The sequence below is a fragment of the Pelodiscus sinensis genome, chromosome 6 (genome assembly GCF_052426305.1).
Source record: "Pelodiscus sinensis isolate ZL-2025 chromosome 6, ASM5242630v1, whole genome shotgun sequence".
Taxonomy (NCBI): domain Eukaryota; kingdom Metazoa; phylum Chordata; order Testudines; family Trionychidae; genus Pelodiscus; species Pelodiscus sinensis.
In genome coordinates this window covers 32245575-32272932 of record NC_143057.1, presented here as the reverse complement: position 1 = coordinate 32272932, position 27358 = coordinate 32245575, and the positions used below count along the sequence as shown (strand labels likewise).

The 27358-nt window shown below is 43.9% G+C and overlaps 1 protein-coding gene across 2 annotated transcripts in view; it reads left to right on the top strand.

Moving 5' to 3' along the window:
* The window catches only part of DMRT1 (doublesex and mab-3 related transcription factor 1), an 80268-nt gene that overhangs the window by 24570 nt on the left and 28340 nt on the right, over positions 1-27358 (top strand). The window contains exons 3-5 of one of the 2 annotated variants that reach the window (XM_089779114.1): positions 3550-3833; positions 16993-17155; positions 18757-18917. In XM_089779114.1, coding sequence (XP_089635240.1) covers positions 3550-3833; positions 16993-17155; positions 18757-18902 — 593 coding nt within the window. In that variant the 3' untranslated portion in view covers positions 18903-18917. 2 annotated transcript variants of the gene reach the window in all.

Sequence of the window (27358 nt, the reverse complement as noted above, 5' to 3'; positions counted from 1 at the left end):
CAATCCCCCACCCATGGCATGGTGTGGTGGACCCGGCCTGGTCAGAACAGCCCCTACCCGCAGTGCACTTTGTGCTGGGTCAGGCACCTGCTAACCGGTTACCGTTTACGTCCCTAATATAGGACCCTCAGGATCTTGTCTCTTTAAAAAAAAAATCTCAACCCTCCTGAAATGAATTACTGGTTAACTACTATTAATATGCCATAGACCTGAAGAACTGTGTACAACACTGAAAGATCAATAATAGTATTTATCATAAGGTATATTGATCTTCCATGAAAGAGTGGGTCATATTTCATACCACATACTTCGGTGCACAAAAGTAGCCGAAACACTGTCTAAGGCTGAGTAAACAGGTAGAAGTGAGCTTAGTGATCAAGGGCAGTGCTAGAATGGGAAGTGATAACATCATGTTGCCAAGGGCACCAGATGGGAGGGAGAGTGAGGACAGTGCCCTACGGCAAGCTCAAATCAGAGACCTGTCTGGGAGAGGATGTGGGTAGTGCTGTATAGGGCACAGTGACCTGTGGGGGAAGGAAGCAGAGGGCACCATATCACATGCTTGCATCAGTAACTAGTGGAAGGTGGGGGGCATGGACAGCACCTTATGGTGTGGCCATTGGTGGGCAGGAATAGAGGGATGGTGCTGTATGGTGTGCCAGAATCAGTGACTGGCGTGGGGGCCGTAAGGCAAGTCTGCGCCAGTGGCCCGAAGGCTGAATTTTTCCAACCCTTCCCCTTTCCTTCTACTTGTGCATTTGTGGGTTGCAGCATTGGCTTGGTGTTGACCCCAGTGTTCTTGGCCACATTTCTGCTACAGTTGCACAAATTACTACCTTAAGAAGGCTGGTAGAAGATTACACCTATGCAGCATCTGAACTCCCAGAATCCTTTGTTGGCTTAGGGCTAGACTGGCCCTGGCACTAAACGCATGCACAGAATTGGGGGGAGGGTGCGAGGAGCCCCTCCTGGTTCCCAAGTGCAGACAGTGTAAGGCCTAGTATCTACCGCAAATCTGATTTTCCAAAGAGTGCAAGGAGGGGTGGAGGTGAGAGCACGAGGCAGCTGGTTAAAAGAGGTTGCATCACCTGTCCTCTTTGGAGTGTCATGCCGGATATTAACCTCCCCCCTTGTGCGGGGATCACTTCGTTCGCCACAGAAATGCAGCCCCCTCGGGAGTGGGAAGCCAATCTGCCCACAGCACTGTACAACGGCGGAGGGTTTTATTTGCAGGAAAGGGATAGATAAAAATAGCGTATTCAATGAATACAATAGAGTCAATCTAGGCCATCTGTCTTTAGCAGAACATAACCTGTCCAGCTCAGCCCAGTGAGGCTGACAACTGTATTTCAATAAATTCCGTGCCTGGGTTTTTTAAAAACTACGAGTGAGCAAGGGCTTGGTTTTATGTCTGGTATACGCCACAGTTCCTAACCCATCCTGCACTTCCAGCACTATGCTGGAACTCAAAGGAATGCACTAACTAGTGAGTAGCCACCATCAGCACCTCTGCCAGTACCTAGCTTTGCCCTGAGGCTCTTCCATTAAGGGAGCATCTCATCCTGACCCTAGTTAGTTTAAGAGCTGGTAGCAATGTGGACCAATTAAATGTCTAAAAGTCTCCCCACCAAACATAAAATCCTCTCCTTTTAAAGTACAGTAGCCAGCTGTGCTTCAGTTGATCAGATTAGTCAGGGAAAGAAGAGAAAGAAAATAGAGGGAGAAAATGTGGTTAAGTATTTTCAAGGTAGAGAGCCTGATTCTGGTCCCTAGTCTTGCCCCTGTGCGCCCTTTAGGGGCACAGGATTCTGAGAGAGAATTCCCTGAGTCCATGAGCAGCATAGGAGCATGTGTCTTCTTGCAGCCACCCACATCTGGTCTAAGGCAGGAGCAGGAAGATGTGTGTTGTCTGAACTCTCACAAGTGTGGTCCAGATCAGAGTAACCCTGGAAACTGCTCCAGCTTTCGCCAAAGGTCTTTTTGGGCCTCAGCAATAGCCTAGAATCCAGGTGGGTGCAAAGATGCCATGAAGTTAGGTCTTCTGTGTTGTGTCTCTGAGACTTGCAGCCCTAAATCTAGCCAAGAATGCTCCAGGGAAAGTCAATGACCATGAGTAGCTACAAAGAAAAGCACTTTTAAATTGAGGGTTTAGGAGTTAGCTGGAGCCTGTGTTAGTTGTCAGCTGCTCTTTGCGTGATGTTGCCATTTCCTGCCTCTTTTGGAATAGAACATAGTAGCACCATGAGACCTCCTTGAAACTTCACTCTTCTGACTTGTCTCACATGGCAAGAGCAGCTGGATCTTCTCCAAAGCCCACTGCACTCCCTAGGAGTTTGATCCAGATAGTTAGCCCCTGGTGGGCCGCTGCTACTATATTTACCTGCACCTCCATAGGTCTGGATGATCACAGCTTCCATTGGCTGGCATCAGCGATCCACGGCCAACAGGAGCTGCGATCCCCCATACCTGAGGAGGTGCAGGTAAATACCGTGGTGTGAGGGTCTAACCATGGCAGACCAGATCCAGCCCGTGGGCAGGTATTTGTCCACGCCTGCTCTAAGCCTGTATGACTATGTGCCATAGTGGAGGCAATGCATAGGCACACGTGGAACAGACAGAGGTGTCGGCCACCTGTGAGCAATCCCCAACCCCTCAGAGGAGTCACAACTAGACCTGCCCTGGGTTAGTATATACGGAGTGGGGCTTGTACACTCACGCATTAGTAGCGGAGAATGAAGTTGGAACCTGACTCCCTTCTGTACACGAGGGGAAGGGAAGAGGATGGAGCTTTCTTTCTTCAGACAGTAGGGAAGGGATGGGGTGAAGGCAGCCTGCAAACTCAGGAGACAGGAGGGAGATTGTGGCTTCACAGGATTCCTGGCTGTGCTTTCAAAGTAACCCTCACCTCTGACTGCCGTGCCATGGAGACTGGTGGAAAGGGTTGCGGAATTAACAGAAAAACATGGCTGCATTTTTACTCTGTTTCTGGAGGGAAAGGGTTGAGGGAAAATAGGTTTAACCACCCCCAACAAATCAGGGTTTGGGTTGCCATGCTCAACCCACTGTGCCCTGGGTATCACAGCTTATGTGGCATGTGCGCCTCCCCCCCCATTATAATGCTGTATTTATTGAGTGCCCCAGCTGTCAGGTACAAAAGGGTGAATGAAGGGAACCGGTGTCAGCCTGAGGTTAGGCTTTTTCTGCTTGTAAGCGTTAATTCAGACATAACTTACAGCTGTGAGGCACATTTAAAATGTCAGGTGAGTTTACACCTCTTGAGGTTCTGGCCCAATCTCTTAACCTTCTAGTCGGTTTTGCCTCAGGGGAGCTAGTGAATGGGAGAGGTCTGAGCCTGGCCTCTGAATGAGCATCTGCCTGCCGATGCCCCAACAAACAGCAACCACTGCCTCTCTTCAGCTTTCCCCTTCCTATCTGTCACCCGTATCAAGGCAGCAGCTGGAGAAGCAGCTTTGTGAAAGGAGAAAGGTACCGTTCTCTGTGGACCTTCCTGTTTCATAACCAGCTGTGGTTTATTTTTATTTTTTTCAGAGGGACGGATGCTCATTCAGGACATTCCTTCCATCACCAGCAGAGGGCATCTGGAGAGCACATCTGACTTGGTTGTGGACTCCACCTACTACAGCAGTTTTTACCAGCCATCCCTGTATCCTTATTACAACAACCTTTACAACTACTCCCAGTACCAGATGGCAGTGGCCAGTGAATCCTCCTCTAGTGATATGGGGGGCACACTAGTAGGGTCCCCTGTGAAAAACAGCCTCCGAAGCCTCCCAGCTACATACATGTCAAGCCAGTCAGGAAACCAGTGGCAGGTACTGTGTGACAGGAATGATGTTGGGAGTCTGTGGGAAATGGGCTGGGATCCATGGTCCTGATCCTAATCTTATTTCCTCTGATGGAACTCCATTTGCTTCGGAGTAGTTGCTCCTGATGGGGTGTGCAACTAGATTCTAGATGTATGTTTGGGGGTGTTTAAAAAAAGATGTCTTGGGATCCGAAAACATTATAAAAGCCATGTGACTGACTGTCAAGGAAACTGAAGGGAAATAATAAAAGAGAAAAGAAGAGGAATTCTAAAGAACTCAGCCTCTCCAGAATGCCATCCTGAGCCCTCAGTTGGTAAATGTACTGATTATAACAGTTTTATTTCTGAAAAAAACCCTTACTGAACTAATATTTAATTATAAAAGGGAAATGAAAAAACAGAGCGGAAACGCCTTTCAAAGACTCTGTATAAAAGTGACCCCTCCTCTCAGCCTGCTAAAACAGTCCATGTCATTCTTTGATTGGCTGGCAAAGGTCAACCGAGCATGTCACAAAGCTGTTCTTCATGTGAGTGTTAACTCTGCCAGGAGGAAGGGAATTGGACTTGGGACTTGTACTTGGCTCCTCCATGTAACAGTTTGTGCTTGCTAGGCCGGCTCTGAGGCATCTTTTAAGCTGTGTGTACCTCTATTTTAGGCAGCAGTAAACCCAACTCCTACTAGCAGAGCTAATCCAGCAACAAATTTTAAATGCTGGCTTTTCTGCAGTTGACAGCTGTTGGATATAGAGGACAACAATTACACATAACATATAACTGGAATGTCTCAGAATATGGTCATCAAGCTAGATCCTCCACTGATCTGAATAGGTCCAGCTGTGTTCAGGACAGTGGAGCTAAACCAATTTATACCAGCTAAGGAGCTGACAAATCATCTTACTGGCCAGGAAGGACTGGCTGAGAATCTTTTTGAAATCTGGTCAGAAGTCAATGCTAAGAGATTTGAGGCATTAACTTTTCCCTGTTGCAGTCATAGCTATCCAAGACTCAAATGGATCAGGTTCTGTTGGTGAATGAGATATGTGTTCAAGCTACACACCTGTGTTCTATTTCATCAACAGAAGTTCCAATAAAAGATATTATACCTCCACCGGGTGCCTCTAATATCCTGGGACCAACACAGCTGCAACAAAGCTGCAAACATACTGTTATAAAATAGCCAGTAGCCATTCTGTAAATTTTCAACCCTAACCCTTTACAGCACATGGGGCAGTGACACTGATAGAGGCAATTAGGGAAAACAGTGTATGGCACTACAGTAACCTAAAAGTGCATGGAAATTAGATTCCCACTGCAATATGTGGTTGAGCATGGCATATGTGTGGTCGGTATTGCATATATTCAAGGAAAGCTCCTTGCAAACTAGTTCCAGTGTGGAAAGAATAGGACATTGCAGTGCACAGGAAGAGGAAGGTGAATGCAATTTCGGTGTCAATTGCAAGTAAAAGTTAAAGGAGTGTTTTAAAGTAATATCTGAAGAGAGACAATTACTAAGATTTTTATCTGCTCTTCAAAGGATTAGCTGGTTTTAATATTGTGGTAGAAACAAGTTAGAATGGTAGTCCCCCAGTGAGAGATGCAAGTTACATACTCACTGAACAGTACTTTTATCACTATGGCTTAACCCTGTTCCCCAAAAGGAATAAGCTATTTCAGCAAAAGGGTTTTCTGCAGTACAGCTGTGTTTACACTTGGACTTTGTGTACACTGCAGGTTTTTTGTTCAAGAAGCTTTTTGGTGGAAAAGAACTTCCGCAAAAACTTCTTTCGCAAAAGCGCGTCCACACCTCAAAAGCGAATCGCAAAAGCGATGTGCTTTTGCGCAAGAGAGTGTCCACACTGCATGGACGCTCTTGCGCAAGAAAGCTCTGATGGCCATTCACAGAATGGTCATCAGAGCACCTGTGCTTTTTCTGATAGGCTTTTTTTGCACAAGAAACCCCTGAGGAGCATCCATACATGCCTTTTTGCGCAAGAGCTGTAGTTCAAAAAGGAGTTATTCATCGTGCGGAGAGGAATAACTCTACTGGTCCTGTCAATTTACTGTATTTTTTGTGTGTGCAAAAACGCACTTGAAGTATTGACACTCTGCCAGTTTTTGCGCAAAAACCTTGTAGTGTAGGGCTTTTGCCAGCGCAACTACATCAGTTAGGGGTGATTTTTCCCACACTCCTTGTTACATAGTTGTGTCAGTGAAACTTCCCAAGGCCACGTCTACACAAAGATATTGTTGCACCATCATGATTTCCATTTGGAATATGGTTTTATTTCTTGTTGTCATAATACTAGTACAACTCCCAGTGTGGGCACAGTTACATGTGTGTATAGGTGTTGTAGCCATGGTCTGCATTTAAAACATTTGTGGGAATAACTGTGTTGGTTAGGGATGTGATTTTTTTTCTATCATAACTATGCTAGCAGATGTGTTAGTGTAGATTTGGTTAAAATAATAGTTCAGTCCCCTCGCTAGTAAAGCTTATTTCTCACAGGAAACTGGTATTTGCTTACCAGTAGAAGAGCTGATATAAGTGATTTTTTTTTTGCTGAAATAAGTGTTGTCTCCACTCAGATGACTGATCAGGATAGCACTATTAGCAAACCTTTTAGGTATACAGAATGTCCCCTACTGGTATTACTTATGCCATGTCTTCACTCTGGAGAAGATCGATGCTTCCATGATCGATCTTCTAGAGTTTGATTTAGTGGGTCTAGTTAAGACCCTCTAAATTGAACTCAGAGGGAATGCCCATCAGCAGCCAGGACCCCTGCTACTGCAAGGAGTAAGGGAAGCCGATGAGAGTGTTTCATCCCGTCAGCCTCCCACGGTGGAGATGGCGGGGGGAACTCAAATTAAGGTATGTTGACTCCAGATATGTAATTAATGTAGCTGGAATTGCATATCTTAATTCAACCTTCCCTTTGAGTGTAAATCTGCCCTTATTCCTCTTTCCATATGGGAAGAAGCGATACTCATATGAGCCCATTTATAAGTTCGAAGAACTATTTTGATGCTGGGAATGGGGGAATCGTTGAACTGCTTTAACTATACCAGGTTAGTTATAGCAGTACAATTTTTTGTGTGTAGACAAGGCTTTAGTAGCAGAGCTGTTTGGTGTTTGGGCTAGAAACATGAATTTATGGAGCAGGAGAAATGATTGGAGAGGTAACATGAGCGTGTGTGTGTGGACAATGAAGAAGATTAATGCATCATTTGGCATGTATTCCTGTGATGGGAAAGATTGGTCTTACGGTATTTCTCTGAACGTTTCATTTGTTTGTATATAATTTTTCAGGAACCTGTAACTATCACAATCCAATGAGCATAACAAAGATGGTAGTGTTTAAAAGAACAGCATGCACTACATTCTCTGATATATTTTTGGTTACTTAAAGCCAGGTTTTCTTGCCCGTTTAAGGCAGATTTTCAAATAAGAGCTGATGTGGAGTGTTAAATATTTTTCAAGTAGCACATTGACCCAGTGTTGCTTGAGTCCTTTAGTACTAGGGGACTGGGTGTGTGTGATGGTGCAGGAGTGAAGGCAGGAGCTTGGGGATACGGAGGGCTCAGGACAGGAGCCTAAGGGTATGGTGGTGCAGAAGTCAAGGTTGGAGGTAAGGAGGGGCTCAGGGCATGGATTGATGGTGTAGGAGTGGGGCGGCGACTCTCCAGGGCTGGCCGGGCCAGCAGGGGCTATGTTGCCTGACTGGTGGTTTCCCGGGACTGGCTGATGGCTGGAGCAGTGGAGGCCGCACTGGCTGGTTGGCAGCTCTCTGGAGTGTTGGTGTTCAGGCGGTGGCTCTCTGGGGCTGGGTCGGGCCCACCAGCATAGGAAACTTATCCAGGTATGGTGGTTAGCAACATCCAAAGCCCTGCCCCCAGCCACCACTGTCTTATTCATGTGCATGCTCCCCCGTGATCATTCTGCAGTATAACTGTCCCTACTAGCAAACCCCTCCCTTTCCATTTGATGAGAAACAGTCATATTCCAGGCACATTCCAATATCCTGGCACAATCAAACCCTGACCTTGATTTAAGTTATGATAAGAAGCTGCATCCCAAATTTGGAAATCTTAGTTCTGACCATTTCGGAGAAGATCTTGAACAAACAGACTCATAGATAGACAGACAAATTCTCTCAAATATATAGTGGATAAATAAAAAGTGCTCACATGTTCATAAGAAAGGGAAAGTGGAAAACATAGGCTTAAAAGTTCTCTCTCTCACTCTCTTTCTCTTTTCGTCCTATTTCTGCACCTAGCAATTGCACCGCTGTTCTCTGTAAGGCTACGTCTAGACTACAGGCTTCTTTTGGAAGAAGTTTTTTTCAGAAGAGATCTTCCGAAAAAACTTCTTCCGAAAGAGAGCGTCCACACTGCAAAAATGCATCGAAAAAGTGATCTGCTTTTTCGAAAGAGAGCATCCAGACTGAATGGACTGAATGGAGCTTATCAGCACTCTCGCATGTAAGCTGCCATTGCTATGGATGGAATGGCCACCAGGGCACCTGTGTTTTTTCCTCTTCTTTCAAAAGAACTCCCTCTTCCCCGATCACACACGGCTTTTTGCGAAAGAGATCTTTCGCAAAAAGACTTCTTCCTTGTAGAATGAGGATTACCAATGCCAGAAAAACCCTTCTGTTCTTTCAGTTTTTTTGCATAAGAACGCAATTGCAGTGTGAACGTTCCTCAAGTTTTGTCAGAAAAATGGCACTTTTCCCAACCTCTGTAGTGTAGACATATCCTAACAGAAATGCATGTGCCTTCTGTCCAGTTAACAGTGAAATGACTTGAACAATATTGGCACTGCAAGTCTGCACACATTAATGAAGGTTGGTGAATTGCTGTCTCTGGGACCAATGCCTCTGGTTCCTGTTTAGGTGAATTTCTGTCTCTGGGACCAATGCCACTGGTTCCTGTTTAGATGGAGGTAAATGATAAATGTTGAGATGGCTTCTTGACTTCAGGAACAAAAATAAAGCTTGGATGGCACAATCTGTATCTAGTTAGGCTTAAATTCTCTCCTATAATAAGGCAATGGATCATGATAACAGCTGGGCCGATGGTCAAAGCTGAAGGATAATGCTGACTTCTGAATGTGGTGCCTCTAGCAGGTGTTTACCTTCTCCCATTCTCTGCTGCCAGACGGTAACTTGTTTGACTAAGTCTATCAGCTTTTTCCTTCAGAAGACTCCTTCTGCTTCAGACAGCTGTTGAGTGTTCTCTGAGGAGGGGTTCTAGTGTGCTGGAGCGTGAGGCAGTGTCCTTCAGCAAAGATTCTGGAGTGGGAAAAGCTCTCACAAGCTTTTTACCAAGTCTCTGGATTTCAGATGCTATCTGGATCCAAAACTGAAATGCTAAAGCTTTATTTTTAAAAGGCAACTTGTACAATCATCAAAGTTCACTTCCAAAGCCCTCCATTTTCATTCCTTCCTTATGGCAGTGTAGGCTGAAAATCTGAAATAACCGCTGTGCAAGGTCAGGCTGAAACATTCATTTTTCTCAGTAAATTATATTGTTAATTCTAAAATGCTTGGTGAAGGCTGTTGACCTAACCACCTCATTTATTAAGGATTTAAAAAACATGATCTCCATGAAAAAAAAATGGGTTTCAAAAGAAGAGCTGTGATCAAGCATCTCTAAGGATAGTCACCGCCTTTTCTAAAATATGTCATCTTTTTCGTCACCTTTTGCAGTGTCTCGCTCCTGTTATATTGACATCATTTTTCTTTTATAAAGCTGACCCATTTGCAAAAATATGCACTCAGAAGCTTACACACAGGGTGAAAAATACCTAAATGTACATGTGCATTTCACAAGTAACCTGAAACCATCCCGACGTGCCCTGTAAGCAGTATATTATGTACTGTATTCATAAGATACCCTTCACACTACAGATTTATGCTAAAAGTATCCTAATGTTTCTGACAGCTCATGTGTGACATGGATATAATCCATAATTCTTAGAGGAGCTAATCTAAGCGGTTTATTTTCCGATACTGCTGATAGGGCTATATCTCTTGATGTCACTGCAGTTGAGATTCTGATGGTAACATACTGTTTCTGGGTCACTGCTTTTGTCTAAAACAGTAGGTTGGAACAGGATAGCAAAGGTTAATTAAGTTTGTCTATCAAGGAAGGACAGATATAGATGTCTCCTGCATTTTCCATGCTAGAATCAAAGTAATTCAACGCATGGTGTCATTGTTTATTTATTTTTTCTTCCTGCAGAATGTGCTTAATACGTTTTAGAAATGAACAAAAATATTCTATAAACAGTACTAATGTAATAAGACTGAGCATGTCCAAAGCAACCTTTGTCTGAAGATCTCATAAATGTGAGTCTTAGTTAGTTAATGACACTCCCATGAAGTAGGGAAGGTGTGTTATCCCCATTTTACAGATGGAGAAACTGAGATGTAGACTTGTTAAGTTACTTGTTCAAGGGTCACACAGCCATCTGGTGGCACAGCAGAGCAGGGTGGTCACTTATTTGATTCTTAATCCTGTGCCACAAGAACAAGACCATCCTCTTATCTCATACCAGAACACTGAAATGTGAATGCTGATGGTTTTTAAAAGAGAGCTGTGAATAAATGCTAGATGCCATTTTATTTTCTCTAAAAATGGCTTAGCTTTTAAGTTTAGGGAAGGGAAAGGGGTTAATGCTAAAATAGTTAGTAGCTCCTACCAGGTATACATACATGGAAGCCAAAACAGCTCTGCCAGAGCTCTGCCAGAATTTCAAGACAGCTTTGGAAGGGAGGGTGAGGAGCGTGGCTAATGTATGAGCCATTGAGGAAGTGGAGTCATGGAGTTTGTATGTTAAGTGACCTGTCCAAGATCACACTCTTGTGTTTTTTGCAGTATCTGTCTCCTCCCGAAATGGGCACTTCAGGAGGAAGAAGTAATTTCTTCCTTGTATCTTTTCTCCTGAGGAATGGGCTGGGCCAGCTACACAAACAAAGATGTGGTCAGCTCGTTGTGTTTATTTTGCATGGCGTTTGACATGGAGAGGCAGTTAGCTTCTTCACACCTAGCTTTTGCCCAGCTCATTCCTTCCCATGGAAGAATCATTTGGAGTGGGCAAAGGAGGAGGAAAATTCTGCAAGGAACTTCTCTGAGGTTTTTTGGGGGAAGGAAGCTGGGGAGAGGGGGCAGAACGAATGAGGTTTCTCCTGCGTGCTCTTAGCCCAGGGACCCATGGATTCCCTGGGCTCTGCAAAATCACCCTGCACTAGAAGTGCTCAGCACAACTCCCTCCTTCCCTGATACTCTGCTCCATCCTGGGCAGCGTGGCTCTGAAGGAACTACTTTACCAGTCTCTTCTGCGACATCTGATTGCCTCCCAGAGGGCCTATTCCCAGCCCCCTTCGAATTCTGCAGGGTCTTTGTCATCAAGTGCAATGGCAGGTACAGGCCCTAAAGGAGGGGCTCATACTCTCTGGGTGTGTGTTTATTCCGACACAGTGTTTCCCACCCTTCAGTTTTATCATGAGTCACATGATAGATATTTGGTCTTTTTCATAAATCTCAGTTCTTATTTTTTTTTTTAAATGCGTTCCTAATTTTTTTTAACTCCCATGATTTTGGGGATCTGACTCCCAATCTTTGAACACTTGGGGTTGGCAATGCCTCTATTTTTCAGGCCTAGAAGAAGAAGATTAAGCAGCCAAGTGCAGCAGCATGATCTTCTCCCCATTTTTGGTCTGACGAGTTCCTGTAGGGGCTTTTGAGTCCATTGAGAGCTCTCCACAAGGTACCTGTAGGGCAGAGGTGCTGCTGCAAGGGGCCTGGAAAGATGGGGCTGGGCTGCATCCACCTCTTCTGTGGTATCAGGGAGGTCATCTGGTAGAATTCCCTAGTGGAATTCATCTGGTGGAGTTCCCTGAGCTCCTGTATCGCTCTTAAATGTTCTTTTTGGTTTATCGGCCATCGGCGGCGAGCAAGAGGCTTTGGGTGTTCTGGTCCTTATGTTAAATGACAAAGGCTTTCATGTGACAGTTTTTAGCACACAGATGCATCTGAACCTGCAACTGCCAGAGCCCTCTGCTGTCTTTTCAAGCAACAGCAACAAAAGAATTCCGAAGTTACCATTGACATGGTTTCTTGGCTCCCTTGTATTTACTTTCTCATTTTTCAAGCCCCTCTCACCCATTATCACCCATTATCTGTACACAGTAGATCAGTGTTTCTTAAACTTTTTAAGACTGAGAAACAACAAACAATTTTTTTTTTAAATGAGGAACACCAAGGATTTTTTTGTTGAGCAAAAAAAAAGGGGGGGGGGATCTGGGGGAAAGTTATTGAGCCAAAAAAAGGGTTGGGGGAAAGTTATTGAGCCAAAAAAAAAAGTTGCCTCCCCCTTTAAGGGCGGCCATTTTGAACTCTGTTCTCCATGGAACACCTCCGACTGCCTCACAGCAGTTTAAGAAACACTGCAGTATATCCTTTGACTCAGTATTGTATTTGCACTATATACTATGAATACTGAATGGGCCATATTCCTTTCCCCCCTCCCCCGATCTTGCATTATGACTTAAGAGTCAATTGAGAGCCGTGGCCTGGCTGTGCATTTGATGACAGAGTTGGGCCCCATTGGGTTCCCAAATGCTAATAGGAGTGGTAATGCAACTGTCAGGAACTGCCTCAAACTAAGAAACTCAAGAGCGCAGTAGGGTTGCCAGATACTTTCACAAAAAATCCTGAACATGGTGGAAAAAAATTGGTTGAGCAAAAAAAAAAAAGCTCACTGCGCATTTAAATCCCCATGCTTCCCCTGCCAGACGCAGCAGGGGAAGAATGTCCCCACTGGCCTTATGTCTGAGAGAAACAGAAAATACCAGACAGATGGGATACAAATACTGAACTGTCCGGGTGAAAACTGGACACCTGGCAACCCTAGAGTGCAGAGCAAGGGCAGTACTATATTTATTGGTGATAGAGTCAGCTAACCAATAGCTGTCGTCCTTTCTGTCTTGTAAAAAGAATGCTTGGTTACAATCCTGTAATTCTTTGGAAGAGAGGCCTGCTAATTATGCCCCAGTGAAAAGAGCAGGTTAAACTTTCTCATCAGTAGTGCCTACAGGCCTCAACTGGGGTCAGGTCTGGTTATGCTAGGCCCTCTCCCTGTCCCAAAGAGCTTACAAACTTAGTGTAAGACAACGTGCAGTTGGGGGTGTAACAAAGAAACAAAGGAGCCGGTGGTATGGGGCATGAGAAGGGAGGCTTACGTTGTAGATTTATTTTAAAGGTTGCTTTCAAAATGAAAGGGATCCATGTGCAAGCTGGAGCACAGGAGACTGCTACCCGTGCTTTGGGGCCTGCCTGCCAGTTTTGACAAGCTACCTCACAGCAGCATCCTGCTGTTAGAAAATGGATCCTGATATTTATGGCAAATACCAGATAAGGAGAGTACCCCTTTGCCCCCTCCCTCCCCCCCGGACACTCTTTTAAACTCCTGTTCATGCCCTGAGCATCCTTCTTTTACTTATTACCAAGGGTGCAAGTACTCCTAACCTAGCTATAGCTGAATGGGTTAATACCGATTGACCTGCACCCACGCCAACTGCATTGGGTAATGATCTTGTAGGCCCCCATTATTAATATCGCACTAAGGTCAAGAATGTTTATGTATGCTTGGTGTTTTACTGTTACTACAAAATAGGGTAGCCAAGCGCTATGAAAAGAAAACCTTCTGGGTCAGATTTACAGTGGTGTATATTCTAAGCAGTTTAATAAAACAAAGCCTAAAGCTTTTAGATTTTCTTGAGAGGTTAATTCAATGCATATTCTTTGCAGAGCCAAGCCTGTCTGTGGGTTGTACTCTGGTTCACAGACTTGGGGTGGGTAATAAGATGATAAAACACGTCTCTTGCCGCCAGCTACCACATACGAATACTAATAGCCATAATAACTCACTGAATCCTGGGATTTTTAGGTGAGTTGTTTTTTAAGGAATGGTGGGGGGCGGGGGAAGCTTTAAAAGGCTGGAAGGGAAACAGGTCATCGCCCACATCCTACAGGGGAAGGAAACAAGACATTCATTCAGCGCCATTGAGCAGTTCTTCCATTTTATTGCTGATCAAATAATATTATCTCCAGCAGGTGATATGTTTAGTGCACGCACACAGGCTCCACACATACAGAAACAGTTGCTTTCAAGGAAAGCAGGCCTAAAAACAAAGCTGCCTGGACAGTTGTCTCATAGAACATGACAACACGATTGCCAGACGCAGGCAGAGGTGGTTCTGCTACTGTCTGCTTTACCATGCTCAGCCCAGATTGCTCTCAGAGGTGCATGTATTGAGAAGGAGGAGCCTTTGATGTTGACACTCAAAGCCTTGAAAACAGACTGGATCCTACGTACCTTATACTGTGCTTTTGGCTTTCTCTATTGAGTTCTCATCTTCTTAGGTCATAGAGGGCATTGTGGATTTGGAGATGGGACATGAGCTGTGTCGTAGTCCTGGCCTCTCTGTGTTTTGGGCTGTGCCTTACTGTCTGGTATTAGGGCCATTAGTTTGACCTCTTTTAAGCAAGGCCTAAGCCCCTTCTGACTACTCAACTAGTAAATTAATCAATATTTAACATCCTTACTTCTGACTTCAAAAAGTTTTCAGAATGCTACCTGGTAAGGAATTGGTTCCCGATGTTTGTTTAACATTGTTTCATTGCTTACCTTGGAGTAAGTTTTCATTGGTTTATATTATGGGTTTTGTACCTATCCTGGAGAGAGCAGAAAATCATCTTGTAAATGAATATTATTATTATTAGTTATATTAAAGGTCATACCTTCAGGAGTGTAGGAGTAGCCTGTCTATCTCTAAGTATATCTATAACTGTGTAAGATCAGGTTGCAGCCATAAAACCAAATAGGTAAGCATCTTAGTCGCATCACTTGGACATTAATCCCAAAACAGAGTGTAGGATATTGCCCTAAATGTTAAGCACTAGTCAACTACAGGCAGTCCCCGAGTTACGCGGATCCGACTTATGTTGGATCCGCAGTTACGAACGGGGATTTTCTCGCACCGGAGGACTGGAGCGGCGGGACGCCTGGTCCCGCCGCCCGCCTCCTCCGGGGCGAGAAAAGCTGCTCCCTGGTCTGCTGGGGGAGCCAGCAGACCAGGGAGACGGGGAGCAAAGCGGCGGAGGACCCGGGGCCGGACCCGCGGCGCTTCCAGCTGATCTGGAAGCGCCGCGATCCGGCCCGGGTCCTCCGCCGCTTTGCTCCGCGTCTCCCTGGTCTGCTGGGGGGGGGGGACGCAGCTAGTGCCCCCCCCCCCAGTAGACCAGGGAGACGTGGAGCAAAGCCCGGGGCCTGTGGTAGAGCAGGTGGGGCGCTGCCGGTTGGTCCCGCAGCACCGCTCCTTGGCGCTACTGGACCAACCCGGCGGCACCCCAGCTGCTCTGCCCCAGGAGTCCTGATTCAGCCGCTGCTGATCAGTTTCAGCAGTGGCTGAATCAGGACGCCTGGGGCAGAGCAGCTGGGGTGCTGCTGGGTTGGTCCAGTAGCGCCGAGGAGCGGCCGCGCTACTGGACCAACCCAGCAGCACCCGAGCTGCTCTGCCCCAGGCGTCCCCAAGTTAGCCGCTGCTGAAACTGACCAGCGGCTGATTACAGGAAACCCGAGGCAGAGTTGCTCTGCCCCAGGCTTCCTGGAATCAGCTGCTGATCAGTTTCAGCAGCAGCTGACTTGGGGACGCCTGGGGTTCTTAAGTTGAATCTGTATGTAAGTCAGAACTGGTGTCCAGATTCAGCTGCTGTTGAAACTGATCAGTTTCAGCAGCGGCTGAATCTGAATGCCAGTTCTGACTTACATACAGATTCAACTTAAGAACAAACCTACAGTCCCTATCTTGTACGTAACCCAGGGACTGCCTGTAGTCGCTCCCTCCCCCTCCCCACCCCACTTGCTGTCTTTATCAGATAGAGGCAGCAGTGGGAGGGGGGGAAAGGGAGTACTTCAAAGCGGCAGCACTGCACAGAGCCTGGGATATGGGTTTAACTGCTGAAAGAATTTGGCCCACCGTCTGTATGTAGTACATGTACCCTGTACCTTAGATAAGGAACTTCAGGTGGCATAGTTGTACAGGTTTATCTGTGGATAGATTTACAGGATTAATACATACTTTTTACATCATTTATCTCTTGCTCAAAGTTTTCTATCTACTAGTAAATTAATGGCAAACCAATTTGTAGAAGCCAGATAATACAGTATGACCTTTGCACATAGTATTTTAATGTTATTTTAGTAATTAAGGCTTTCTAGATTTCTTGCTTAACTTTAACACTTATATCAGGCTCATGGTATAGAATTTTAAACAAATAATAATGCCAATTTCCATAACATAAAAATGTAAAGTGTAGTTAATTCTGTTTGGGTACTTCATAAATATGAAGCACGGAGGGCAGATTAGATTGGCTCAAGGGATTTTGGCAATAGAATAAGCCCTCATTTTTGAGTTTTGGTCTCTATCCATGATCCAGAGTCAAAGTTTTTACTACTTGGAAACAGCTGTTCCATTCCTGGTTCTGACACAGATTCCCTGTGTGACTGAGGCAGTCCCTTAATTTCTGTCTGACTCAGTTTCCCATTGGAAAAGAGGGAAATATAATATTTTCTGCCTCACTGGGTTTTAAGAATAAATTCATTAATGTGTGTGAGGTGCTCCGACATTTTGTTGATGGGGTCTGTATAAGGCTCCAGATTTGCATGCTTTGTTGGTTTCTAGGGAATGTGTATGTGCGTCCTTAGCTTAGTAATTAACATCACCCATTGGTGCCATGGTCACTAGTCTTTTTGGCGACTCAAAGGACAGAATGGCTGCTGAGACTGAATTGGCTACTGTTCATCTCTGCCACTGTTGGCAAGGTTGAACATGTAGACAGAATGGGATTAGAAAGCTCACAGGGATATTATTGTGTTGGGAACAAACAGGCTCTTGCTAGGCTCTTGCTCTAGCATTTCCCATGTACTACATTTTCTAAACCAAAGTCCTAGGAAAGTGAATGTATTTTTTCTTGGAATCTAAGTCAGGAATATGTAAGTTAAGAACAGTGAGAAATTTGCAAGGTACAAATCAATCTCACTGCCCACCTCTGCTTCAGCTTTTATATACTGCTGTTCACATTCTTTCTTTAAACAGATGAAAAGCACAGAGAGCCGACATGCCATGAGCTCCCCGTACAGAATGCACTCCTACTACTCTCCTGCTTCCTACCTGGGCCAGAGTGTTAGCACCCCTGCGTGTGTTCCACAGATCTTCACTTTCGAGGATAGCCCCTCGTACTCCGAATCTAAAGCAAGCGGTAGGTGCACGGCCATCCCAGACCTAATGAGAGGGGGGTCAGGTTTTATTTAATTCTGTTAGAGAGGACATCGAAAGGGTTATCAAAAGGGTTGAATTTAACAGTACTGAAGGTAAGTATTGTAAAAGCAGACTGCTTCTGAATGATGTGTGGTGGGGTGACGTATATGACACTGTGAATTTTTTTTGCTGGAAATTTGATAAATAAATTACTGTGGGAGTTTCAGGGTCTTTTCTGCTCCTGCATCAGTTTTGGTAGATTGCAGGAAGAGCAATTAAAGGTTAAAATAATGCATAGTCCTTTTCCATTCCTATTAATATGAAATCAAATACGTTTCTCCAGGGAAACCTTTACCCCATTCTGTTCTGAGTTGTCTTTTGAAGGACCACCCCTTTATTTTTTTAAAGGCTCTGTTTACTACATAGTCCCTTCCGGTCAGTCCTTTCATAGGCCCCCATGGCTTCGCAATCCTGCTGTCTACACATGTGTTTCAAAAGACACAGCAGGCCCATCTATCCAAAATGTGTGGTAAAGAAGGACTGGATCTCCTCTGTGAAACAATACACCCCCCTCCACTCTTAACTTTCAAAATCATCACACTACGTTGCTTGGTTGAGAAGAACTCCAGAGAAACATGGATTTTTCCCATCTGGTGTTATTCCCCTGACAGTAAAAAGATTATTTTAGAAATTTCTGTTCCATTGTTTGTAAGGGCTTCTGGGCTTTGTGTAGTGCAGTGTTTCTTAAACTGTATTCCGCGGCAGTTGGAGGTGTGCCGCGGAGAACAACAGAATTCAAAATGACCACTTAAATAACTTTCCCCCGACCCTTTTCCCCTCGACAAAAAATCCTTGGTGTTACTCATTAAAAAAAATTATTGTTTGGTGTTCTTGGTCTTAAAATGTTTAAGAAACACTGGTGTAGTGGGTTAGCAGTTCTGACCTACAGTGATAGGATTATGAAGCACAGATATAGCCTTCAGGCAATCAAAGTGCTAGTCAGGGATTCATGTCCCACTGTGCCTAATCTGTGTGAATTGAACCAAGGGGAAGAGGTGGATGAAATGGATTCAGTGATGTGGAAGTGTTTGGGAGAAGAAAAGTTGGATGGAAAGGCTACTTACTTTTCCTTGATGTGGAACCACCTCCCTTTTGTGTACAGATGAAACCAATACTACTTCCCTCCTCCAGGAGATAAGGGGAGAGAACAGAGTTTCCTTGCCCCCTAGCATCCAGGAGGGGAGGGTGAGGGAATAAGTAGGAGAGCAAAAAGTTTTGCCAATATCTTGTAGTAGCCAGTGGGGGAGTTCCTTCATGATACCATTTAAAGGAGTGGCATGGCTTGGCAAAAGGGACATGGCTTAGTGGCGGGGGTTAGAGAACAGGATTAGTTCAGTTTTTACTCATCATAAAGTTGGGTGGCAGCCAGAGTAGGTAGTATAATCAGTACAGTATGCATACAGCAAGGATTCAACACAATCCCTGCAGACCTGTGCAGAGCAGAGGGTGGGTGAAGGTTGTAAGAGAAGACGCAGTGGTTTCATGCTTAAGGATCTCAGAGGGGCAGTGGCTATGTTTCTGATCCATTGTTCCATCCCACAGGATGGATATACTCCAGCTTTCTTGCCAAAAACCATGAGAACTGTGAAAGTCATCATTCTCTGAGCACAGTCTACTTGAATACGGTATATGCCTCTCTTGTGCTTTGGCCACTACAAGCCCATGTACATAGAATCATAGAACGCTAGAACTGGAAGGGACCTCGAGAGGTCATCAAGTCCAGTCCCCTGCCCTCATGGCAGGACCAAGCACCATCTAGAATAGATCATCCTTGACAGGTGTCTGTTTAACCTGCTCTTAAATATCTCCAGAGAGAGAGATTCCATAACCTCCCTAGGCAGTTTATTTCAGGCAGGAAGTTTTTCCTGATGTTCAACCTAAACCTCCCTTGCTGCAGTTTAAGCCCATTGCTTCTTGTCCTATCCTCAGAAGCCAAGGAGAACAATTTTTCTCCCTCCTTCTTATAACACTCTTTTAGATACTTGAAAACCACTATAATGTTCCCTCTGACAGAACGTTATCATTTTACAAACTGTACACGGAAATGTAGTCATCTCTGCAGATACAGGTGTTACGCATATTTTTATAAATGGATAAAAGAATGTGGGTTACTTACTTTTTATTTGGCCACGTCCATTTCGTGTGCCGTCCTCAAGAATGTGTGCTCGGTTTTTCTCGTTAAATTTTGATTGTATACATTTGCATTTGGGTGCATCGTGGTTGAAACTTTGATTTTTAAGGCCAGAATGAAGTTTTCAAAAATGAGGGTACATACAGGGACAGATCCATAACTGGTGTAAATCAGCAGAGAGCTATTACAGTCAATGAAGCAAGATAGATTTGTACCAGCTGAGGGTCTGGCCTGGTATTTTTGAAATGGCTGTTTTCAGACAGACTTCCAGCTATGATGCAGGAAATAAGTTTCACCATATTTTGCCTTTTCATCTAAGAGGTTTTTTTCCCAGCTTCTCTGGTAGTTTGTTTCATTTTCCCTGTCTTCGCTTCAGTTTAATTCTCCTTCCTTTGCTCTGACAACTGTGTACAGTAACACCTTTTTCTGTATTAGTGGTCAGCTGAGCTTCTGGCTTCACACTCAACTGTGGGTAGCACTTTTTCTTGCATCCATCATGGCTAACTCACTAACTCATGATCCTCGCTAGTCAAGCATTCTTAAAAATAGAAAAAAAACCTTTGCCTTTTATTAACACATTCATTTCAGTATTTTTTCATTGCTCCAGAAAAAAAAGCTTGTGTATAATATGCCCACTGATTTTTAAATTGCATAAACAATGTGTTTTCAGTAATCATTGACTGCTTGTCAAGGCAACAGTCTACACACTGATATTGTTCCCTAAGTTACTTCATCAATCAGAAAATGACATGTGGTGAGATGTAATATAGGGAGATCAAACAGCATTTTCCTAGCCCTGAAAGAGTGTTTTTCCATAGCAGGGGAACTTGCCAGGTACCAGTATTTTTATGAGACGTTTAAATATGTGAGTAAACACACACATGATTTTGCTATAGGCTGTAACATAAGATCTAGGAGTCACCAAATTAAGTTAATAGGCAGAAGGTTTGAAAGAAACAAAAAGAAATATTTCTTCATGCAACACACAGTCAACCTGTGGAACTCCTTGCCAAAGGATGTTGTGAAGATCAGGACTTAAAAAAAAGAACTAGATACATTCATGGAAGATAGGTCCATCAATGCTTATTAGGCAGGATGAGTAGGAATGGTGTCCCTAACCTCTGTCAGAAACTGGGAAAGGTTTACAGGGGAGGGATCACTTGATAATTGCCTGCTCAGTTCATTCCTTCTGGGGCATGTGGCATTGGCCACTGTTGGAATACAGCATACTGGGGTGTTTGGACCTTTGGTCTGAACCAGTGTGGCCATTCTTATGTTCTTTTTAAGAGTTTCTTCTTTTTTTCAGTTATGACCAATCACTGGGAGTTCTCCATTCAAAGATGAGTATCTCCACTGTTAGACCAGGGGCTACAGTCCCACGGAATTTTCCCTCCATTCTTTATTCCTATGAGTATTTTCTCTCCTGTACAACTTTCACTCACAGTGGATGTTGACTCAGTTGGAATGGTGTGAACAATGGAATCCTTTGCGGTACTTGTCACTTGCTGACCTTGCGAGGGTACTGGTAGCAGTGTCCATTCCTGTTTGTACGTTTAAAGGAATAGGGGGCTCTCATATTTGCTGGCTTGGACTCTGGGCATTTTCTATATAATAGAGCAACTGACACATCTCCCCATGGTTAACGATATCCCATTTTTAAAGATAACACAAATGCAGCTTTATAGATCAACAACCCCATGGGAACTACCTTAGAAACTTAGATGATTCCATTATATGGACCTTAGTATATTGGTGGACCTGTTTTAAGTCTTGTACAATAATCCTTATCCCTGCTCTGTAACACTGTCCATAGAACCTCACACAATAAATTCTGCATTGAGACTATCACTTCTGTTTGAAGACTGTACAAGTTTGTTGGAAGATCTGGGTATGCGGGGGGAGGCAGGGGGAAGGTGACAGACATGCTGGGCCACTGGGCGAGGTGTGTGAGGAGCTTGGTTCTGTGCTCCCGGAATGGCCGGGGCTTTAGGTAGAAAGGGCAGGGCTGTGGTAGCCGTGACAACGAGCCCCAGGCCCTTTAGAATGGCTGGGCTCTGGGGCAGCTGTCCTCTTTGCCCCCTGTTGTCATTGGGCCTGTATGTATCAGTAGTCCATAAACATCACAGACATGTAACTGTGCAGGGAAGAAGTTCAACAGGGCGAAACAGAAAAAGGAATACAAATAGAGCAAAATTTTCAGAACTGGCAGCCCTGTTATCCTGCTGCCCTGGTTCTTCAATAGTAATATTTCTGATCAAAGCACTAAATCCAGAGGTGGTTTTATGATGTCTGTTACCCGCCCCAGAGTCTTCAGTTGTAACTTGACTTTATACAGACTTTGCCAGTTCAGATTTTAGCACCGTTAGTTTTTCAGTCAAACCATTTCATTAATGTTGTTCCACTAAGTTAACTGCCCGTTTAGTCTGGATCTGTTGAAAGGGAGGAGAGATAAGCTGAGCTCTAATTTACATTCATTTTTGTTTTATGAATGGTGAGAAGTTTGCAGGAGGCTTCTGACATTCCCACATGAGGGCACGGCATGTTACAGTATGTTGCATTTAAGAATGGGATGACATTTTCTAAAAAACAAAACACCATCTCCCCAGCTCCTTGTAGTTTGAAGCAGTGCTAAAAACAACTGCTTCCACCTGGCAGGATAGGTGCCCTTCCAGCTACAGGTTGAACCTCTCTAGCCTGGTACCCTTGGGACCTGACAGGTGCTGAACCAGAGAATTTGCTGGACCATGGTAGGTCAGTATTGGCTATCAGCATTACCCACACTTCCACTGCTTACTGGGCTCTTAGAAGACATTAAGGGGTAAATTAGAGCTAAATATCAGCACAGAACACTGACAGGTAGGACTGGTGGCTGCAAACAAACTTTATGAGACCACAGGAAACTTGAATACGGCCGTGGTAAGTGGACATCCAGCTAACTAAAATCATGCTGGACCACGGATGTTGATGGATCAGGGAGTGCCAGACTAGAGAGGTTCAACCTGTACAGAGTTTGTTAATGGAAAAAATAAGGTCAATTTAGAGATAAATGGTGAAAGAATGGGCCAGAAAGTTAGCAATAGACTCTCCAGTGCTGCCAAGTTTCAGATGAACTTAAAATAGGCAGAAAGGAAAGGTTATGGACTCTTAAGCTAAGACTACAGTTGATGCAATGGGGGAGATTCACAGCTTGAGCAGACATACTTGTGCTAGCTCTTTTGAAAAAGCTAGTCTAACCACAGCATCATGGGTAGGAGTGAGCAATGGCATATGCTACCTGCCCCAAGGGCAAACCCGCCTGGACCCCCTGGGTATGTACTTGGGGTAGCTAGCCTGTGCTGCTGCTTGCAACTGCCCATGCTTTCATTACAACTTCATTACGATTTTTAGCATGCTAGGTTGAGCCTGAGCTAGCCTGTGCAATCTGGGAATCATGTCCAGCTTCTGGGATAGAGGTAGCTTTTGTTGTGCATTAGAACACATTTTTCCCCATTTCCCTGCCTTAGCTTTTAATTCCCATTCTATTTATGTTTCAGAATGAAGAGCAATGAGAAAGAGAGACATGGGCGAGGAGGCCATTGCATATAAACCACATTTGTTTTGGTAGCGCGCATGAGAGATCACAGTGAAAGTAGAGGAAAAACAATACACATATGTATTTATAGCATAGTCATCATCACAGGAATCAATTAACCTGAGTCCCCCCGAGGGAAGTAGTCAATCCCAAACTTCTGTGGGAGTTCTTGAAGGCCCAATCCAATGTTGGTTGAAATAATTTGTGGTTTCTCTCTTGGCTTCAATGAGCTTTAGAACAAATCCTGTGTGCTTAAAGTTAAGCAAGTGCTTAAGTACCTCAGTGAGACCTCAATTCAGCACACACATACTTAAATGCATCCCTTTCAGGATAGTGATTATGGTTAGTTTTAAGCATATCTTTACATCTCATTGACTGAAAGTTAAGCATGTGTGTACATGCCCTGTATGAATAGGCATGTTTTCTTGAACTAGACCCTGGCAGTCTGGATACAGGAAAAAGTTCAAATCTACAGAGAAGAAAATTAAAGAGAATGATCTCTCTCTCTCTCACACACACACAACTCCGCCTCAATTTTTAAATTAAGATTGTCTTGTTCAAAGAAAGGCACAAAATAACCCTCCACTTCATGCTCATATTGCTTCATGAAATGTTGAAATTTTTGCTTTGTGTATTTCCTTGTCCAGGGCTATGGAGGTTACTTGATTTTAAAGATGTGGGGCTGGTCTCCCTGATCATTTGCCTTTTTTTGTTTTCTTGTGGAAATCCCTGGAACGTTGGCAATGCAAATGATGAGCTATCAGGAGTCTGTGTGGTTTTACCGCAATGCTGGGAGCCTACGAACCCTGAAATCTCATCCTATCACTGACACCGTTTCCTGCAGTGACTCTGAGCAAGTTAGTTGATTGCTCTGCCTCAGTTTTTACATCTGTGAAGTGGGATAATACTTTGGTTCCTGTGAGGTGGTGTGTCAGTTCAATAGCACTCCTGGCCAAGCATGGCACAGCCTCTGGGCATGGATAACCTAGTGGGGCTACCAATCAGTTCTTGGTGTCCAGGAGTCTGAAAACCCTTTATTCACTCCCAAGTCTGTCAAGGGGTATTCTTGAGCGAGATGAGCAGGATCATGGTTCTTTGATTCTGACTGTGCCCTGAGCTCCTTCCTGCCTTCTTCTCTCCCGCCTATCAGTCAGTTCGTAGCTTGCTGGCTGAAGCTCTTTTTTCCAGCCTGCTTACCCCTCTGGACGCTTCCCTGGACTTCTACTTCATAGCCTTTTAACCCTCCCAGCTGATGAGAAGCTGCCATTATTTAATGGTCTTTAATAAGAATTCTTAAATACTTGTTTTGCAAAAAATACATAAACACAAAAAGAGAATACACACATTTCACACTGAGGCCATATCTATCTTATGAGCTGATGTTATGAGTCTCCTGCTTGTGTACTCATACGTATTCATTTAACTAGTGCTAGTAGAAGTAGGACTGCAAGCCACTAGCAAGGGCAGCAACAGTGTAGACAGAGCTGAGCTGTGCTGACTACAAGCCCACCTGCAACTGGTGGGGATATACTCAGCATGGCTGTTTATACTCATTCTAGCTCGAAAAGCACTGTAGCAAGCAGGAGGACACAAGCAGGTGGAACATACCTCCTTGCCCATAATACAGAGCTAGCCTATTGCCTTTAATATTAGCTACCCAATGGCAGTCATTTGCGCGTATGGAATTGCTTAGATTATGTATCTCCCCTACCAATAATTTTCTGTCATCTGCTTTTGCCACATTTTCCATTGTTCTTTGTATTTTCTTTGGAAAAAAAAGGTTTTTTTAGTCAACTTAATGATAGAAATATAGTCTTGTGCTTGTCCCTTTTCAAACGTGTAGCCCTGGAGTCACGCACAGCCTGACACTGAATTGTCATGGGTGACAACAGCATGTGATAACCAATGTTACCACCCCCATCACCAGCTTTTCTGCCTTGCATTCATGACATTACTGCAGCAGCTAACTGTATGACATGAAAGGATCTTCTTTTGTATTCAGAGTCAAAGAGGTCCTAGAGATCTGTGAGTGGCTAAATACGGCACCCCACAGGGACAGTATAATGCCAATCAAGATGCACTTAGGCTACGTCTACACTGGCATGATTTTGCGCAAGAACTCTTTTGTGGAAGAGTTCTTGTGCAAAAACTCTTCCAGAAGAGAGTGTCTACACTGGCATGTGCCTTTCCGCAAGAGATGTGCTTTTCCGCAAGAGTATCCATGCCAGTGTAGACACTCTCTTGCACAAGAAAGCTCTGATGGCCATTTTAGCCATAGGGCTTTCTTGCGCAAGAAATTCATGTTGCTTGTCTACACTGGCCTCTTGCGCAAGAACAGTTGCGCAAGAGGACTTATTCCTGAGCGGGAGCATCATAGTTCTTGCGCAAGAAGCACTGATTTCATACATTAGAACATAAGTATTCTTGCGCAAGAACACGTGGCCAGTGTAGACAGGCAGCAAGTTTTTGCACAAAAGCGGCCACTTTTGCGCAAGATAGCGCCAATGTAGACACAGCCTTAGGGTATGGCTTCAGTGGAGCTAGAAGGTACTTGCAGGCTTATAATAGCTACAGTAGCATAAGTAGTAAGGACTACCCGATCCTGGCTGAGACCATAAGTGTATATTCAAGATGTCAAGTCCTTTCTGCCATCCTGGCCATGCGTCTGTGCTTAGCATCTCCTCAAAGTGGAATCCACACCTTTTAGCTTCAGTGTATCGATGCACTTTGAATCAGATACACACTGTTTTTAGTCCACCAGAGCAAAGCTTTTCTCAAGGGCCCAGTTAACAAAGAGATCTTTGTTCATTTAATATTGGCACACTGCAGATTTATTGGTTGAAGTTACAGGAAAGGGAAAACAGGAGTGGCAGAATGTGTAATGGGAGATGCCTAATTCCACATTCAGGACATAAAAAGCCTAGTGAATAGAGAACCTGCATCTGATTTACATCATGGCTTCTTTAAACCTCTCCGAAAGTGTAAATGAGAATTGGGCCTAGTTTTTTAAACAACTGTAAATATTGGAGAACTGTAAATATTTTTGTTAGGAAATGTTAGTTCATGTTAAATAAACAGATCCCAAAATTGTTTAGAGGTAAAGTAGTAGAACAAAAGTCATTAGAAACTTTGCCATTTGGTGAATAAGGACATAATAACTGCCATACTGTGTCAGACCAAGCTCTGGATAAATATGTGCCTTGTCTTTGTAAGACACTAACTTCCTTTCAGAGGAAGAGAAACCCTGCAGCAGGCATATATGGGGAAATCTGTACCTACATTATAAGAAAAGAGGATGACATTTAATTATAGATAGGCTTAAGGCCTGACGCATGACATTTATTGTCCCTTCCAGTTTTCTTGTTAGCATTACCTATTATAACTGGATATTCTTGTTATCTTATAAATGTCAAATCTCTTTGAATCTTGCAAAGTTCTAGGTCTCAGATGACTTCCTGTAGCAATGAGTTCCACAGTTGAATTATGTCTGATGCAAAAAAAAAAAAGTATTATGTAAAATAACGAGTTAAGCAGCACGAGTTAAGCTTGGAAAATTAACCTAAAAGCAGAATGAAGCAATTTTTAGTGGTCTGCCTGAAATGTGAACCTAGATTACACTACATGCAGACATAATCTTTTGACAATTATATTGTTGTAAATCCATGCGCTACTGACAATAGTCACTAAATGCACCACACACAGATATCTCAGGCACTTGGCACTAGAATCTTTTGCTTTTAGCACCCCAAACAGTTGTACTAGCTAAGGAAAACTTCCTTTAGCCTAAGTACCATATCCCCTATTGTTTCTCTGGAGAAGTCACAAGAGTATACCCCCCCCCCCCCCCCCACAGCCAATATATTGCGATATGCCCTTATACATCTAATTTCCATCTAATAATCTATATAATTTCCATTCAATCTTAATTTTAAGACTGTTTCGGTTCCACTAGTATGCACTGTAACTTTGTATGTAACAACTGTGGCAGGTTTATACCATACTACTCTTTTCTGAGCTAAGCTTTAGCAAAAAAAAGTTTGACTTTTAAAAAGTTGACATGAACCAAGTTTTTGAAGTGTTCCTACTTAAGTATGGCTTGTCCAATTAACCTCAAAATTGCAAAAAAAAAAAAAAAAAAAAAAAAAAAAAACAAGCAAAAAACCAAACAAACCCCCAAACCCTTTGGCCTAGGAATAAGCATAAGGAATTTGATTCTCATATAATTATCTGGAATAAGAACCTCCTTTTTTGTTTCAGAGTGAGGCATGTAGTGGAAGCTCTCTCAGGCTCTTAACTGCAGAGCCAATACCATTGTAATAAGTTTATTGTAAAAAGTTCTGAACCATGGCTGACGCCCAATGAGGAATTTGAAACATGCTCTGTATTCTTCCATTATAAATGCAGTTGTGGGATGAATCTCTTGCATTGGTGTCACAGGCAAA